The following is a 13,866-nucleotide window of genomic DNA, read 5'->3' on the forward strand; positions in this document are numbered from 1 at the left end:
TCAGCACTGAATGACAAGTTTTACTGATCGTTATTGTTTACAGAAAATAGTCCATCTTATGATTCTCAGTCCATTTGCTTTTTCTGCAGTACTGTTGCCTAGCAATCATCTCCCCATCCTGTACCTGTTGTCACTACTGAGCTTCATGATCATTTCCACACTCACCTCTTCCATATCACCTCTCCAGTTTATACAGATCATATTGAATTCCACTTCTGCCATGTCCAGCTTAGGGTCATCTGCAGAATTACTAAACACACTTCACATTTCTTCATTCAAACATACAATGACTCTGAGTCTGCTGGAGACAGCACAATAAAAGGCTTATCACCAAGTTCATTTCCCACACCTGTGGGATCAAACCACAATAAACACTGAGATTACACACTATAAAAAGGGACAAGTAAACCGTGAAAAATAATTTATTGCACTAATTTTCAGCACTCAGTAACCCTGATTTTACCTTCAGGGATGAATGACCACAAATACGTCTCATACAAGCAAGTATTTTGTGAGCTGTTCTTGTAACAGTTCCAGCTAAAAACCTGAGTTCCATGTGATAGCCCACATTGTACAGATTAAATGCAAGCAACTATCTTCTCTTTCCATCCCAAGCAGGGCACAGCAACTTTGCCACAAAAAAAACATTCACCAGGTGCTGTACAACAAGACAGATAAGTGTTTCATATAGTTCTGGTCCTAGACAGTTGATGTTGTATGTTCAAAGGCACTAAAAAAACCAAGCATTTCATGTTACCTCTGACATTTAGATTTTATAATTTAAATTCACATTAGCACTTCTCCAGCTGTATCCTCTAACGTCTTCTTTTCCTCTTGGGGAGAGATCCTTCTGAAAGGAAATAAAGAGAAATTTCTGACAAGCTTTTCAATCTACCTTCTGTCATGGGGATGATTAAGTAGAGGCAAAGGAAATTAATTAGATGAGCTCTTGAAATTCCCTCCCAATCCCTCTCCCCATGGTTTTAGACAGACAAAAAAAAATCTTTCTACATTTTATAGCACACTAGGACTGAAAATATCAATTAAAATTCCATTGATGAGCAAAATACTGTACTTCAACTCCTATTCAATTTTGAGAGCTTTCTCACAAACTAAGCACAAAATACCTGAAGAGATTTATAAATAGGGATTTTTAATGCTTCAGAATGTAGTGGTAAATTCTGAAAAATGAAGAATGGTCCTGATTCAAAAAGGAATTTGTCAACAACCTGAAGGAAAAATATGTAAATACAAAATGCACCAATCTGACCATCAAAAATTGAGTAAATTCACATTGCCTACGACTAAGGTGACCAGAGAATATAATCATATTTCAGTGCTCTTCTGCTTCTAAAAAAGAGCAAATATAAATGTGCTACTTCACTACAAACACATTTTAATAGTCATTAAGCTCCCTTGTATGAAGTATCCTCCCATTACATGCATTTTTGGGCAGTAAATGAACTCCAAAAGCTATACCCCTCACAATCATCTGTGTCATTAAAGCTTTCCAGAAGTTGTACTTAACCTTTAGCTTCCCCTTTAAGCAACTAATTAAATCCAACTCTTTCAGGCTATGAACCAGTACCTCTAGTGTGCCTTCATACCTAAGCAAGACCCACCAGTGGAGGACTGACTAGGAAATGCCAGTGGAACTCATGACTTTAGCTGGCCAGTTCCTCTTCCAGGAACACTGCCTGTGTTTAAGACATGGCAGCAAAGTACTGCCATGGACTTTTCCTACAGCAGAGGTACCTCAAGATAGAAAGGATGCAATTTTCCTTGTACCATGTCTTTTCCATTATGCTTGTGTTCTCCTCAAGCAAGAGAGCTACAGAGAGAACAGACCCTGAAGCTTCTGAATGGCAGAGCAGCTCAGGATCATCTAACACCTCAATTTGTACTACAAGCATTTGACAGAGGTAGAACAACTCCACCAGCTTTGAGAAACCTGCTTTACCATTGCTTCCATATAAAAATAACATTTTCCCAGTAACAAAAGTGACAGCAAAATCATCCACTCTTCTGCTGTGCTTCCCAGAATCTACCCCAAAGATGTCAGACAACTAATAACATGGCAAAGGTCACTGTTACTGCACATGTTTACTGGAGCCTAATCCTTCTGGCATTGCCCAGCTGAAACTAAGGCTAGAGAGGAAAATTCTGTGTTCCCTCCCTTCCACAAAGGGGAAGGAAGCTTTTCCCTATGCACTGGAGATCCTTCAAGCCAGATCTGTATTACAGAAGAATAAGTCTCTCTTTAACTGGACAAATTGTAACTCTGAACACACTATAATGAAATCTAGGCAGAGAAAACATGACTCACAGGATTTTGCCACCAGGTATGTGGTCGTAGCAGTCTCAAATCAAAGCTCCAATTATCATGCAACAATTTACAGGCTAGAAACTAACCTAGGTTTTGGAAGGCAGCAACATGTGGCCCAAATTAACAGCCTTAGTTTCAGAAAAATACACACTAGTAAAAAGGCAAGTTTGTTAGAATTTTATTTATTTTACCTCCTTCATCTGAGTTCTCTTCTTCCATGATTACAGGCATCCCAATATGCTGAGTAATACTTCCTGTTGCCCCTTGCTTTTGACCTGCAGAGAGATTATTTTGAAAAAAAAGAAAGTTGTGGAGGTTTTTTGCTTCTGCATCTCAGGCAGCAGCTAGAAGAGCTCACTTGCTGTGCTCTTGACTTTACAGGCAAAAGCTGGAGAAACACCCATGTTTCAGAGTATCTTCATATGGCTCACTGAAGAAACCTTCAATAAGTAATTAACACTACAAGTTTAAAACACAAATCACAAATTCAGTCCAGAGATAATTCAAAAGACCCTTATTTTTCTTCAACACTCCAATTACTGATTTGAATGGAAGCAGAAGTATAACATTGCCTTAATGCTCATCTCAAAAAGGGGGTTACCTTTTCTCAGTAACTTTTTTCTAGCAGAAGTTAAGTCAGAAAATAGACTTTGGAGCTTGGAAATTAAATCCCTGTCTTCAAAACAAAGTTCATTCAAAATTAGTTTGCTATTTCATGTTACTTAATCTTTATTAAATAGTAAGAAAATGAAAAATTTAATGGCAGAATGGCCTCTATCAGTTTAAAAGTTGAGTAAGAGATATTTCCTTCAGAAAATTAATTTCCTCCTGTTTTCAGAACTGAGAGATAAATGCTGTGATAGTAAAATAACTACATTAGCCACTGGTCAGCTCAGGTATGCCAAAGATCAGCAACACCAGGCAGGATCTCTCCAACAGAGACCTGAAATAGCTCATTTCCCTCTCCATCCTCATCTCCTCTTTTGATTTAGTGCAGTACCCTCACACTCTTATCTCACACCAGAACAGTCAATCCTCATATTCTGAGACCTTTTATCTTTCTAGAACATGTTAACATAAATGATGATACCATTCAACAAGAATCCATATGAATGGTTAATCCTTTAAGTTCTTGACCTCAGCACCATATTTTCAACAAACTTCACAAACAAAAGAAATGAAAAAATGTTAACTCAGTAGCTTTGGACCAGGCAAGTTTTTTTAAAAAACTTCTGGTCTAAGGCAGAAAGAAGTTCCCAGTCCACTTTTCTTACTTTTTAAAGCTCTCTATTCCTGCTTACTTCATCACTTCCTGGTTGTACTTATTCTTTCTACAGGCATTTTTGCTCTGCAGAAGTCATTGTTGTCACCCACAAAACTCCATCCTCTCCACAGCATTCAAGGGGAGATCACAGGCATTTGCAGTTAATCTGCTAACATACTTATAAAAAATTCAAAAAAGTCTTTTTCTGACTACATCAAGCAAGGGCCCTCACTGAAAGCATACAGGGACATCCCATTGCTTCTTCTATCAGTATAGATAAACCACAATGTTATTAACTACAAAGAGTTAAGAGTATTTCCTTCCAGAGTGTAAGAAAAGAGGTCCTAAAGACTGGACACAGGTACTCAGTACCATTAAAAATGTTTGCACCTCAAAATGGTTTTTATTCCTAGCTGAAACTGTAATGCTCAGGAGAAATAAAATATAATTACAGACCCACTAAAATCAAGTCAAAGGTTGTTAAAAAACCCTCCTGTCAAGAAGAGAAAAGTTAAGTCTAGCTATAAACTAAATGAATCTAGAACTGTTACGATGCAATCATTGCAATACAGAGATGAAGATCTGAAAAGTTAAGAAACTACATCATTGTTGACAAAAGATTGGTATTCACTTGGAAGTAATATAATTTCAGTAACAGAAGAATAAAATAAATAATGAGTATCAGGTGAAAGATTAATGTCCAATGTAATAGTGCAGGTCTTACTAGTCTTACAAAGCAAGCACCATTATCACTATCATTTTCATTTCAAAAAGTTCTGGAGCTGCCAACATAAGAAGGCCATGGACCCACTGGAGAATCCAGAGCAGGGCCATGAAGATGATGTTGGAACAACTCTCCTATGAAGACAAGCTGAGAGAGTTGGGAGGAGGCTCCAAGGAGACCTTAAAGCACTTTCCAGTACTTGAAGGGGCTACAAGAAAGCTGCAGATGGACTTTGCACAAGGGCATGGAGTGACAGGACAAAGGCAAACAGTTTCAAACTGAAAGAGGGTAGATTAAGATTAAATGCTAGAAAGAAACTCTTTCCTGTGAGGGTGGTGAGACACTGGCATAGGCTTCCAAGAGAAGTCATGGATGTCCCATCTCTGGAAGCTTTGAAGGCCAAGCTGGATGAGGCTTGGAGCAACCTGCTCTAGTGGGAGGTGTTGCTGCCCATGCAGGGGGATTGGAACTATATGATCTTTAAGGTTCCTTCCAACCCAAACCTCTTGGTGATTCTATAATATAGCATCAAAAGTAGAAGCTATATGGCAGAGGAAGAAACAGACACATGTCCCAACTTCCAGTATATTTGTTATACAGCAATTGAAAAAAATTAAGACAAACAGAACCTGCTTTTCCAAAGTCATGCCTTTTCAGAGAGAAAAAGAAAATAGCAGGACTAGTCTAGAACTAGCCTAGAACTAAAAAGGCATGCATTCATGCTGGATTTCTACCTGACCACACGATAGAAAACAGACAAAATGATTAAATTATGATAGGGTTATCACAAAACATTGTTTTAATCCTCTACCTCCACTGATCTACAGTAAAATTTAATCTAGCTGCCTTATCTAGCAAAACAATAGGTAAACTACTGCTGCCTCTCCAGGTTCACAAATGCAATCAAGAAATAAATACCTTTCCTTTCCAGAGAATCTCCTCTCCATGCTGGCTGTGGTCTCCTACGTCTTTTTTTATTTGGGCTTGGAGATTTCCCACTATTTAATTCTGATTCAGAAGATTCTAATCTTACTTGACGATGTCTTCTGGATTTGGAAGCCTAGAGCCCAAACAGGTACATGAATGATACAAAAAAAGAACCAGTGAGAATCCTCCCCATCCCTTCTCCACCCTGACGTGCAAGTTGATCCTTTGGTCCTTGCTGACTTGTTACTGGTTCTTCAATTTTAACAGAAAAACGCCCTTTTTTTTATTTCTTTTTTCTCATTTAAAATTCAGATAACAAAGCACACTTAATCTTCAAACCATTCTCTATTGGTATCAACCTACACCATATTGCACATTCCTGGGTGCAAACAGAAGGAACAGTTCTGGAAACCACTGCACCATAAATCCTCCTCACTGCCATGTTTTCCTTAGGTGCTTAGAAAACATCACTGCATATTCACAAGTCTGGACTGCTGCCCATTCCAGAGCTCTGTTTCATTTAATGCATTTTTCAACAAGATATTTTAAAAAACAAGTTATAATGTTTTCCACAGTCCTGCTATAAAAAAGATAAAACATTTAAAAAGTAGCAGTTATTGAAACAATGTTTTCAAGAACCTCCAACCAAATTTAAACTCCCAAGTTCCATTTTCACAAGCACTGATTCCAATACCTGATCCTCAACAAATTTGAGCAATTAAGCTCAAAAGTACTTTTGTTCCATCTACTCAACTCTAAGCACAGACATTAGAAGAGAGCTTGTAAATTAAAAATGCCCAAGCACACACTGTATCTGCACTGTTTCCATAAATCTAAGAATAATAGTTTGTTTCCCCAAAACGTTAGGAAACCCACAACATTCAAAGGTTTAATTACTTTTGTGCAGTTTTAATTAATTCCTTCCTGACTCAGCATTTACATCAGACTGATAATTTCTTTTTATATAAACACATCCCTATCATCAGATTTTATACCTACCTCAACAACCGCAGAGTAAGACTTGTACTTGATTCTAGCCAAAGCACTTGCTCTTTCAGAACCCTGCAAAGAAACAGAGATCAGTCAGAAAGTTTTCATATTCTAATATAGCAATACTGAAACTAATTATCACATCAGAAAATCACTTCAGCAGTAGCTCACTACAGCTGTAACTCTGTAATTAGAATGCTTACTAACTGTTCAGAAGTTCAATTTCTTTACAAAGGCAGACCATAATTTTGGTTGTCCTCACTGCTATGAAGCCCAAGAGGAGAACATAAAATTTGAAACTCCACATTTTACTCAAATTCCAAGCTGAAATAAGCAGGTAAGTACAACATGAGATAATTCTGTAGTATCAAAAAAACGGGTAATTCATCTAGTTGAAACTCCAGGATGAACTGTAAGAGAATTTAGCCAAATTCCCCTCCTTACCTAATAGAGACTTTTTATTATCAGCATCCAAGAGCTATCATAGCAGTGAAGGCTGTGGCTTAGGAGAAAGCAATGTAATGCACCTCAAAAACCAAAGCAGACAAACAACAAACAGTCCCACTAGCTATTCCTGGAACTTACTTTGACACTGTCAGACCTTACCATACACTGTTTAACCAGTGATCTGAAGTAAAAAAAGCTAAGAGATTTGGCCTGCACAGTGTAGCAAACTAGTTCATTTTTCTCACCTCTGATTCTAGAAAAGTCTCTTCTTCCTTTTTCTTGGATATTTCAGTGTCTTTAGCATTTAGGAATAATTTCTGAAAAAAAAAAAATTAAATGTCTGTCATATACAAATCCAAGGAATGTGAAAATAAAACATTAAATATCTGCAGAGGTACCTATTTTCTTCTTTAATCTTATACCATGGCCTTTTCTCTGATCCAGGAGTGTTACAGAAGTATTTTTTTCACTTGGTCATTCAAATAGTACCCATAAGTCACATTTTCCAGTGTACACCCCTCAGCAATGATTTAGGTTACAACAGAGAAACTATACCATGTACAAGTCCATGTCCCTCCTCCCATACCATAACCCTGCCTAAAGTTTTGCTCATTCCATGTCTTCAGTGTTACAGTTCCTTCTACTTAGGTCTGAGATTTACAAGGGATGCTCCGAAGTACTTACACTAAGAAAGTTCTTACATGTTCACATAACCTGGTAAGTTGCCACAGCACAATGGTTGATGTTACCTACCATTCTGTTCTGCTGCCACTCCTGGTGTTCCAAAGTTATGTCTCTGAGAGTAACTACAAAATCATCTTTTATCAAGCTCAGTGACTTGTCTGGCTGGGATTTGTCAGCTGAAATAACACATTTCATTTTCCGGTAGTGTTCATGGATATTCATCAGTTCCTAAAACAAAAGAAGTAGCTTTTTTCAGAAAATAAAACAAAATCAGCAGTCAATGAACAAAACTAGGGCTACACAAACCATTTAAGGATATGATGGAAAAAGTAAGAGTATTAGGAAAAGATTCTGTTTAGATCAGCTCAGTTTTAGGGACCTTAGCAATACTGCTACCTAGCACTTACCCACCAGTTCATTAAATAAGCAAGAAAAATAAAGTAAAAAAAACCCAAAAACCAAAGGATCAGTGTTCATAGAGGTCTCATTCTGATGGTCTACTTCCATCTCTTTGGAGAAAGCATTTGCTTCCTCAAAAGGAGGAAGTAAAGTCTTCTTACTCAGCTGTTTCACAGATTATGGATTTTTGTACCATTGTTATCAACCTGACTGACAATACACATTTGCTTGCAGCAACAAGAAAAACCTGCAAACAAAGGCCTATTAGTCATAATGACCAATATAAAAAGCCATGCCCAGCTTGAATGATTCAATTTTTTTAATTAAATTGTTATTTAAGGAAAAAAAACAAAACACCATGGGTTTTAAAAGGTCAGAGAAAGCTATAAATTTGCAGATAAGTAAATTCATATTACCACAAATATCAAGGCTCTAGCTGCAACCTGCAGACATACCAAATCAAACATGCTTCCCCTCAGCCATCATTTACTATTTTTCTCTGCCCAGAAGACATTTAAACATTTATTCCCTTCCCATTTTACTAAGTCAAACCCACAAAATATTAGAACATATTTCAGTACTGAAAAAGGTACCACAACTATCCCAAAATAAATGCCATATTTCCAGCTGCTCAGTAAAATTACTGGCACACTGTTACCTTAGTTTGCATTCCATAAGACTTACAAAGCACAAGACTAAGCTAATTAAGTCAGAGTTCTTGCATAGCAGCAGAAGAAAACTCAACATAACAAAAAAAGTGATGAAATGGTAGTTAGAAAGTTACAGTACCTCCAGTACATCATTAGTGATGAGGCTGTTCACTCTGTTACTTGGGTCCTTAAATTCTTCTTTAAATTCATTTTCCTGAATCTTCTTCTTAGTTCGATAGTTTAGCTAAAGCAAGAGATAATACTTTGTAACCTAAAAGCAAACTTAAACTGCAACTCCTCTTGAAAAGTCTTACTGCATATCCAGCCATCAGGAGATGCTAAAAAGCATAAAACCATCTCCTCAACAACAGCACACAGCTTTACTGCCAAGTGCTCACTCAGCACGTTTCAAACATTATTCCCTTGTCAAGAATATAATCCAGGATTCAGATTTAAGAGGTTGACACTTCCACAATTCATAAGATATGTCAAATCTAGTAAGAACATTAGATAATAAAAATATATTTTCAGGTGAGAAGCATGCTACATCCAAACACCCTCTAAGCTTTACAGTGCATAATTAGAGCAAGACTTACTGTATTTCAACATAGCCTCAGAGCTGAGGTAAATACACGAGTGCTGTTGAACTGTTGGCTGCTGAAAGCTGAAGATTATTTTAGTTAAAATGTAAGTTGTTAATGCAATAACTCACCAGCTTTGGCATTGCTGTGAAATGGAATGCTCTGGCAAGTCGCAGTGTCCTAAAGATGTATGCAGCATCATAATGCTGGGAGTCTATCAGATCTTGTTGAAATCTCTGGATTTCAGGCCAGTCCTTGAGAGCAATTCTGATCTGCAATGAAACAGTTGTGTATTGTCACAGCAACCCACATATTTGAAATAATAAAAATTAACTCAAGTGAGTACTGTGATCATACTGCAGTACCTGGATGTCTAGGGTGTAACATAACACACAACCACAGAACTACAAAAAGGATCCTACCACATTTGTTACTACTACCAAAACATTATGCATATAACCTCATTACACTGTTGTGTTCAATACTCTTACTGAAGCTGCTCTCTTTGACAATGACATGGAACAAAAGCCCTCTTTGAACATTTGAAAAAGTTAACCCTGCACATTCAGAGGATGCTTGAAACAACACACACTTAGGAAACCCCCTTTCACTAGATGATTGGGAAATACTCATACCATGATTTGCTGCCTGTGACATGCAGTTAAGGGTATCACTGTCTTCGTGGTTCCCCTCCTCTCCTGTGTACTTCCTACTTCATTTTCTCTCAAGTTAACCTCTCTAATAATTCCTGTCCTCTGTTACAGCTGCTGTATAGCAGCAGTAGTTCTAAAATTTCCTAAATTCATCTCCATAAAAATATTAGCTTCTATAAAGATAAGATATGAGATATAATGGCATCACTATAGAATAGTTCAAGTTATTTAAATAAGACACTGAAGTTTGACTCAGTTGTGCATATGTACACAACATACATCACCGTTTCCAAATAAACTACTACTCCTTTCAGTGAGATTCCAGTTCCTTGGTGTAACTGGTCTCCTATCCTTTCTGTTGAAATCCAAGGGAATAAGTGGGGCTGTAATGGAGTTCTCTGAACAGCTGAGAAGCACATTCTCTGTTCCCCTTTAAAGCTAGTTAATTATTGAACAGAGAAGAGTTTCCTGTCTGGCAGACAACATTTCTGAGACCACAGCTATGATTTAGGAGGAATAAACAATTCTTTAATGACCTGCATGTAATTTCTCAAACCCAAAGGATGTTTGAAAGGTTACCCTTTTCAAAGGGACCAACCACCTGGTTCAAAACATTTTTATTTTAAGTGAGAGGAAATGCCCTGTACATTTATGGTAACAAAGCAGATGGAAGCATACCACATATCTTTCATCTAGTATCCCCTGACCATAAAACCTCAAGTAAAATTACCTTTTGTTTTGGCTGGCAAAGCTGCGTGCTATAGAGCCCGTACAAAAGATACAGAGCACCAACTCGAATCTGGAAAGCATAGGGGGGCAAGAAGTACTGCTGTGCCAGTTCTAAAGTCTTCTTTGTCAGTTTATTCCTCTCCAAAGCTCTTATTCTACCACTAAAATAAACAAAAAGGAAGCATATTAAATTAAGTAATTATTAAAGTGCAAGCTTTAGAAAATCCATGATGCAGAAATAAGCTTTAAGTGGTTTAAAACATATTATCATAGGCTCATGATAATATTGGAAGTCTTTAAAGACAGCTAAACCTCAACACTGCTCACCATGCTTTAAATTAGAGGTAAATTAGAAAATGAAATACCCTAAACTCCTATTTTTAAACCTCGTACTACAAGCACTGCATCGAGCTCCCTGAAGCATCAGCGTTCAAATCGCATGCGTTATCCATGCATAAAATAAATGGAAAATCTGGTTTTCAGTATTACACAGGGACCGACGCTTCACCGCCATTTACCCGCACCAGGCAAATGCCTCCCAGAATCCACGCCTGAAGGGGAACACGGCTCAACAACACCCGCGTTCCAGGCCCTCGCCGCACTACCGAGAGTCGAGCTGGGCAGCAGGGAGCTGCAGCCTTGGGGAAGACAAACCCACCGAGCGCAGGCTCAGCCGCCCAGCACCGCCAAGAGCAGGGCGAAAGGCCGACCGGACCCGCTGCCTTCCGAGCCGGTACCGCTGCGGGCGGCTGGCAGCGGGCAGGCCGCGGAGGAGGCAGCCGGGCCGGCCGAGGCTCCTCACTCACTCACTCACTAGAAGATGGTGTGGAAGCGGCGCTCCCGCCACAGCTCGGCGAAGCGCTCGAAGCGGACGGTGTCGGCCTCCTGAAAAGCACCGAGCAGCTCCTCACAGTCCTGCTGCAGCCCCGGTACCGCGTTCATCCCGGCACCGTCCCGCGCAACCGCCACACAAATACACACGCACCGGGCGCCTGCGCGGCTTCCCGGGGCATGCGCAGTCCCCGCTGGCGGGAGGTGCAGCTCCGTGGGGCTGACCCGATCTCCCTGCCCGGGGATGACCCCGTCACCCCTGGGCTAGGCGAGGTCCCGGCGGTGACAAGTGGCAGCTCCGTCTGCCCGGGGCCGTCTGTCCGTGTTCCTTCCCAGCCTGGTCAGCAGGCACAGATGCCAACGCGCCTCGAGGCGCAACCCGAGGGGAGGAAGTGGGTTGGGACGGGAGGAGCGGCCGGTGGGATCGCCGTACCACACCCCCAGGGAGCCGGGGGGATGCCGGGGGGATGCCGGAGTTTCGGCGTTCCCCTCCTCTGTCCCCGCAGAACCTTCCGTAGCCAGCTCGTCGGCCTGCAGCCCGGCAGATCCGGGCACGGCGGGGTCTTCTGAGGGAAAGCGGCGGGGGGGTGGCTCGGCTTCGCCGCCGTGTGGACGTGACGCCCCGCCACGCTCCCGGCCAGATGTGCCCCGTGAAGGGCTGCTGAGGCGGCTGCTGGTGGTGATGATGATGATGATGCCGATGCCGCCCTTCCTGGGCTGCCCCCATGTCCCTGGCAGGCATCGACGGGGACCAGGGACGGCCCGGCGAGAAGCCGCGTTTCCGCCTGAGCGAGCAGGGGATGATCCGGTGGCCGCCGCCCCCTTAGGAGCCGGGGAGCGGCGTGCAGCCCGCTCCCCGCATGCGGGGCCACACGTAGGCGGCCGGGGCGATCCGGGCGGGCGGGGAGGGGGCCGCGGCTGCCGAGCCGCACGTAGGGGTGGGTGGGCGCGGCCTCGCCGGAGGCGCGGAGCCGGGCGGCGGGGGTTCCGCTGCCCTGGCACGTAGGTGAGGGAGAGCAGCCACCGAGCCGGGCGGCTGCGGAGAGGAGCGGCTGGGCAGGGCCGGAGAGCCCCCGCGCCCCGAGTGAGTACGGACCCGCGGTAGCGGGGGAGGCGGGCGGGCGGGCGGTGGCGAGGTGTGCTGTGAGGGAGGTGGTTTCCATCCCCCGGGAAAACCCGCAGCCTTCCCGCAGTTCCCAAGGGGGTTTAAGGATGGGGCTCTGGTGTCAGAGCGGAATGAACTCTGCAGACAGGGCTTGGCCGGTGACGGGATGCGGGCAGCCGGTGTGAGCGGAGCACCTGGGAGCGGGTCCCCAGGCCAGGCAGGAGAGCACCTGGATGCTTCTGCATCCGTGGGGGAAGAGATGATGTGAGCTCGGCTTGTGGGAGATCGCCTCTGTTCTTGGGGGGGACCTTAGTGAGTCAAAAAGTAGCGAATAGACATGGGATGGTGCAGCGTGTGATGCCTTTAGGAGGGTATTGAAACCTGCTGGAGTTCCACACCGTGGTCAGGTTAAAGTTTTACATTTTGCTTTTTCAATTAGTCAAACCAGATTTTGATTGCGGTGGCTCTGTGGTGGTCTCTACCATCAGCATCAGCTAATTGGTCCAAACGTCACTCTTTGAAGGCAAACATTTGAAACTGTCAGCTCCTACAATGATAGTAACTTCCACGATGCTTCAGGCATCTTTCCTTGTTTATTGTATTTCCCTAAAGGTTGCTGGAATCCGACCTTTAGCTGCCTTTATGGATGAGCAAGAAATGAATGGCCAGCAGCTGTACAGCTGTGGTCTCTGAGCACCCCTTTCCACTTCCACTGGCTGTAGCATTAGCAAAGCTGTTGGATTTGAACTGGACAGGTTTTAGCAGCTGCCGGAGGAGAGCTGCACCTGCTGGGGTTGGGTTGTTTGTTGGTTTGTTGTGGTTTTGTGTGGGTTGGTTTGTTTGTTTTTTCTGAAAAGATATTTTCATCTATCATTTGGATTCCTGTTTAGGGACATAGGGCAGTGAACCCTCTCATCCAGTGTGTCACCCTGTTTTCAGTAGATTGTACTGATTTTGAAACAGAATACCAATGCTGCTGTGAAAAAAACCAGTTATAAGGAACTCCTCCCCAATGGAATTGAGGATTCAAAGCCCAAGCATGCTCATAACTGAGACACAGTGGAGCGAGCTCATCATTACTACGGGTCAAGCCAACCCCTACTTAGTTAGTAGAGTTGCCCTTCAATTTAAAAGGAATTGAGGAGCTTGGCTCCCTAGTGATGCCAGATTTGTGAGTGTGTTTTCCTATTTTTGTATTTTAAGCATGGAGTGAGTGTTGAGATTTCTCAGAGATGGGTGTCTCAAGAAACACTAGATGAAAATGCCTTTTTTTTTTTTTTTTCTAATGGGGCTGCACACCCCACTGACACTTCCATTGTGTAAGATCATGTAAGATGTAGTGAGGATGAGGATGGGGCTGCCCATATCTTAACATCTTCAGAGTCTTATAGAAATCTCCTTCTGTGTGTATACGAGCAAATATAGGGCCACTTTTTAGACTAATTAATACTTTACTCTTGATAAATTGTGTGTTTTCATCTAGTGCTCCTTCAGATTTTTCATTGTAATATTTTAATTCTTAACATACTGCCTTCCAAACTATAAAAAAAAAATTT

General features: G+C 42.0%; 1 protein-coding gene across 2 annotated transcripts; it reads right to left on the minus strand.

Annotated features, from left to right (window-relative positions):
• Positions 1-406: 406 nt before the first annotated feature.
• SNAPC1 (small nuclear RNA activating complex polypeptide 1) lies at positions 407-11,763 on the minus strand. Of its 2 annotated transcripts, none has more exons than XM_030452088.1 (10): positions 11,189-11,763; positions 10,376-10,535; positions 9,124-9,264; positions 8,551-8,655; positions 7,432-7,590; positions 6,924-6,995; positions 6,241-6,303; positions 5,233-5,374; positions 2,518-2,601; positions 407-847 (listed from the first exon to the last, which is right to left on the minus strand). In XM_030452088.1, the coding sequence occupies exons 1-10, from the start codon at positions 11,314-11,316 to the stop codon at positions 816-818; spliced, it is 1,086 nt and encodes a 361-aa protein (XP_030307948.1). In that variant the 5' UTR covers positions 11,317-11,763; the 3' UTR covers positions 407-815. The 2 variants fall into 2 exon arrangements, with proteins under 2 accessions (XP_030307948.1, XP_030307947.1); XM_030452087.1 differs by having other exon boundaries at positions 407-850.
• Between the last annotated feature and the right edge of the window lie 2,103 nt (positions 11,764-13,866).

The sequence above is a fragment of the Calypte anna genome, chromosome 5A (genome assembly GCF_003957555.1).
Source record: "Calypte anna isolate BGI_N300 chromosome 5A, bCalAnn1_v1.p, whole genome shotgun sequence".
NCBI classification, from domain to species: Eukaryota; Metazoa; Chordata; class Aves; order Apodiformes; family Trochilidae; genus Calypte; species Calypte anna.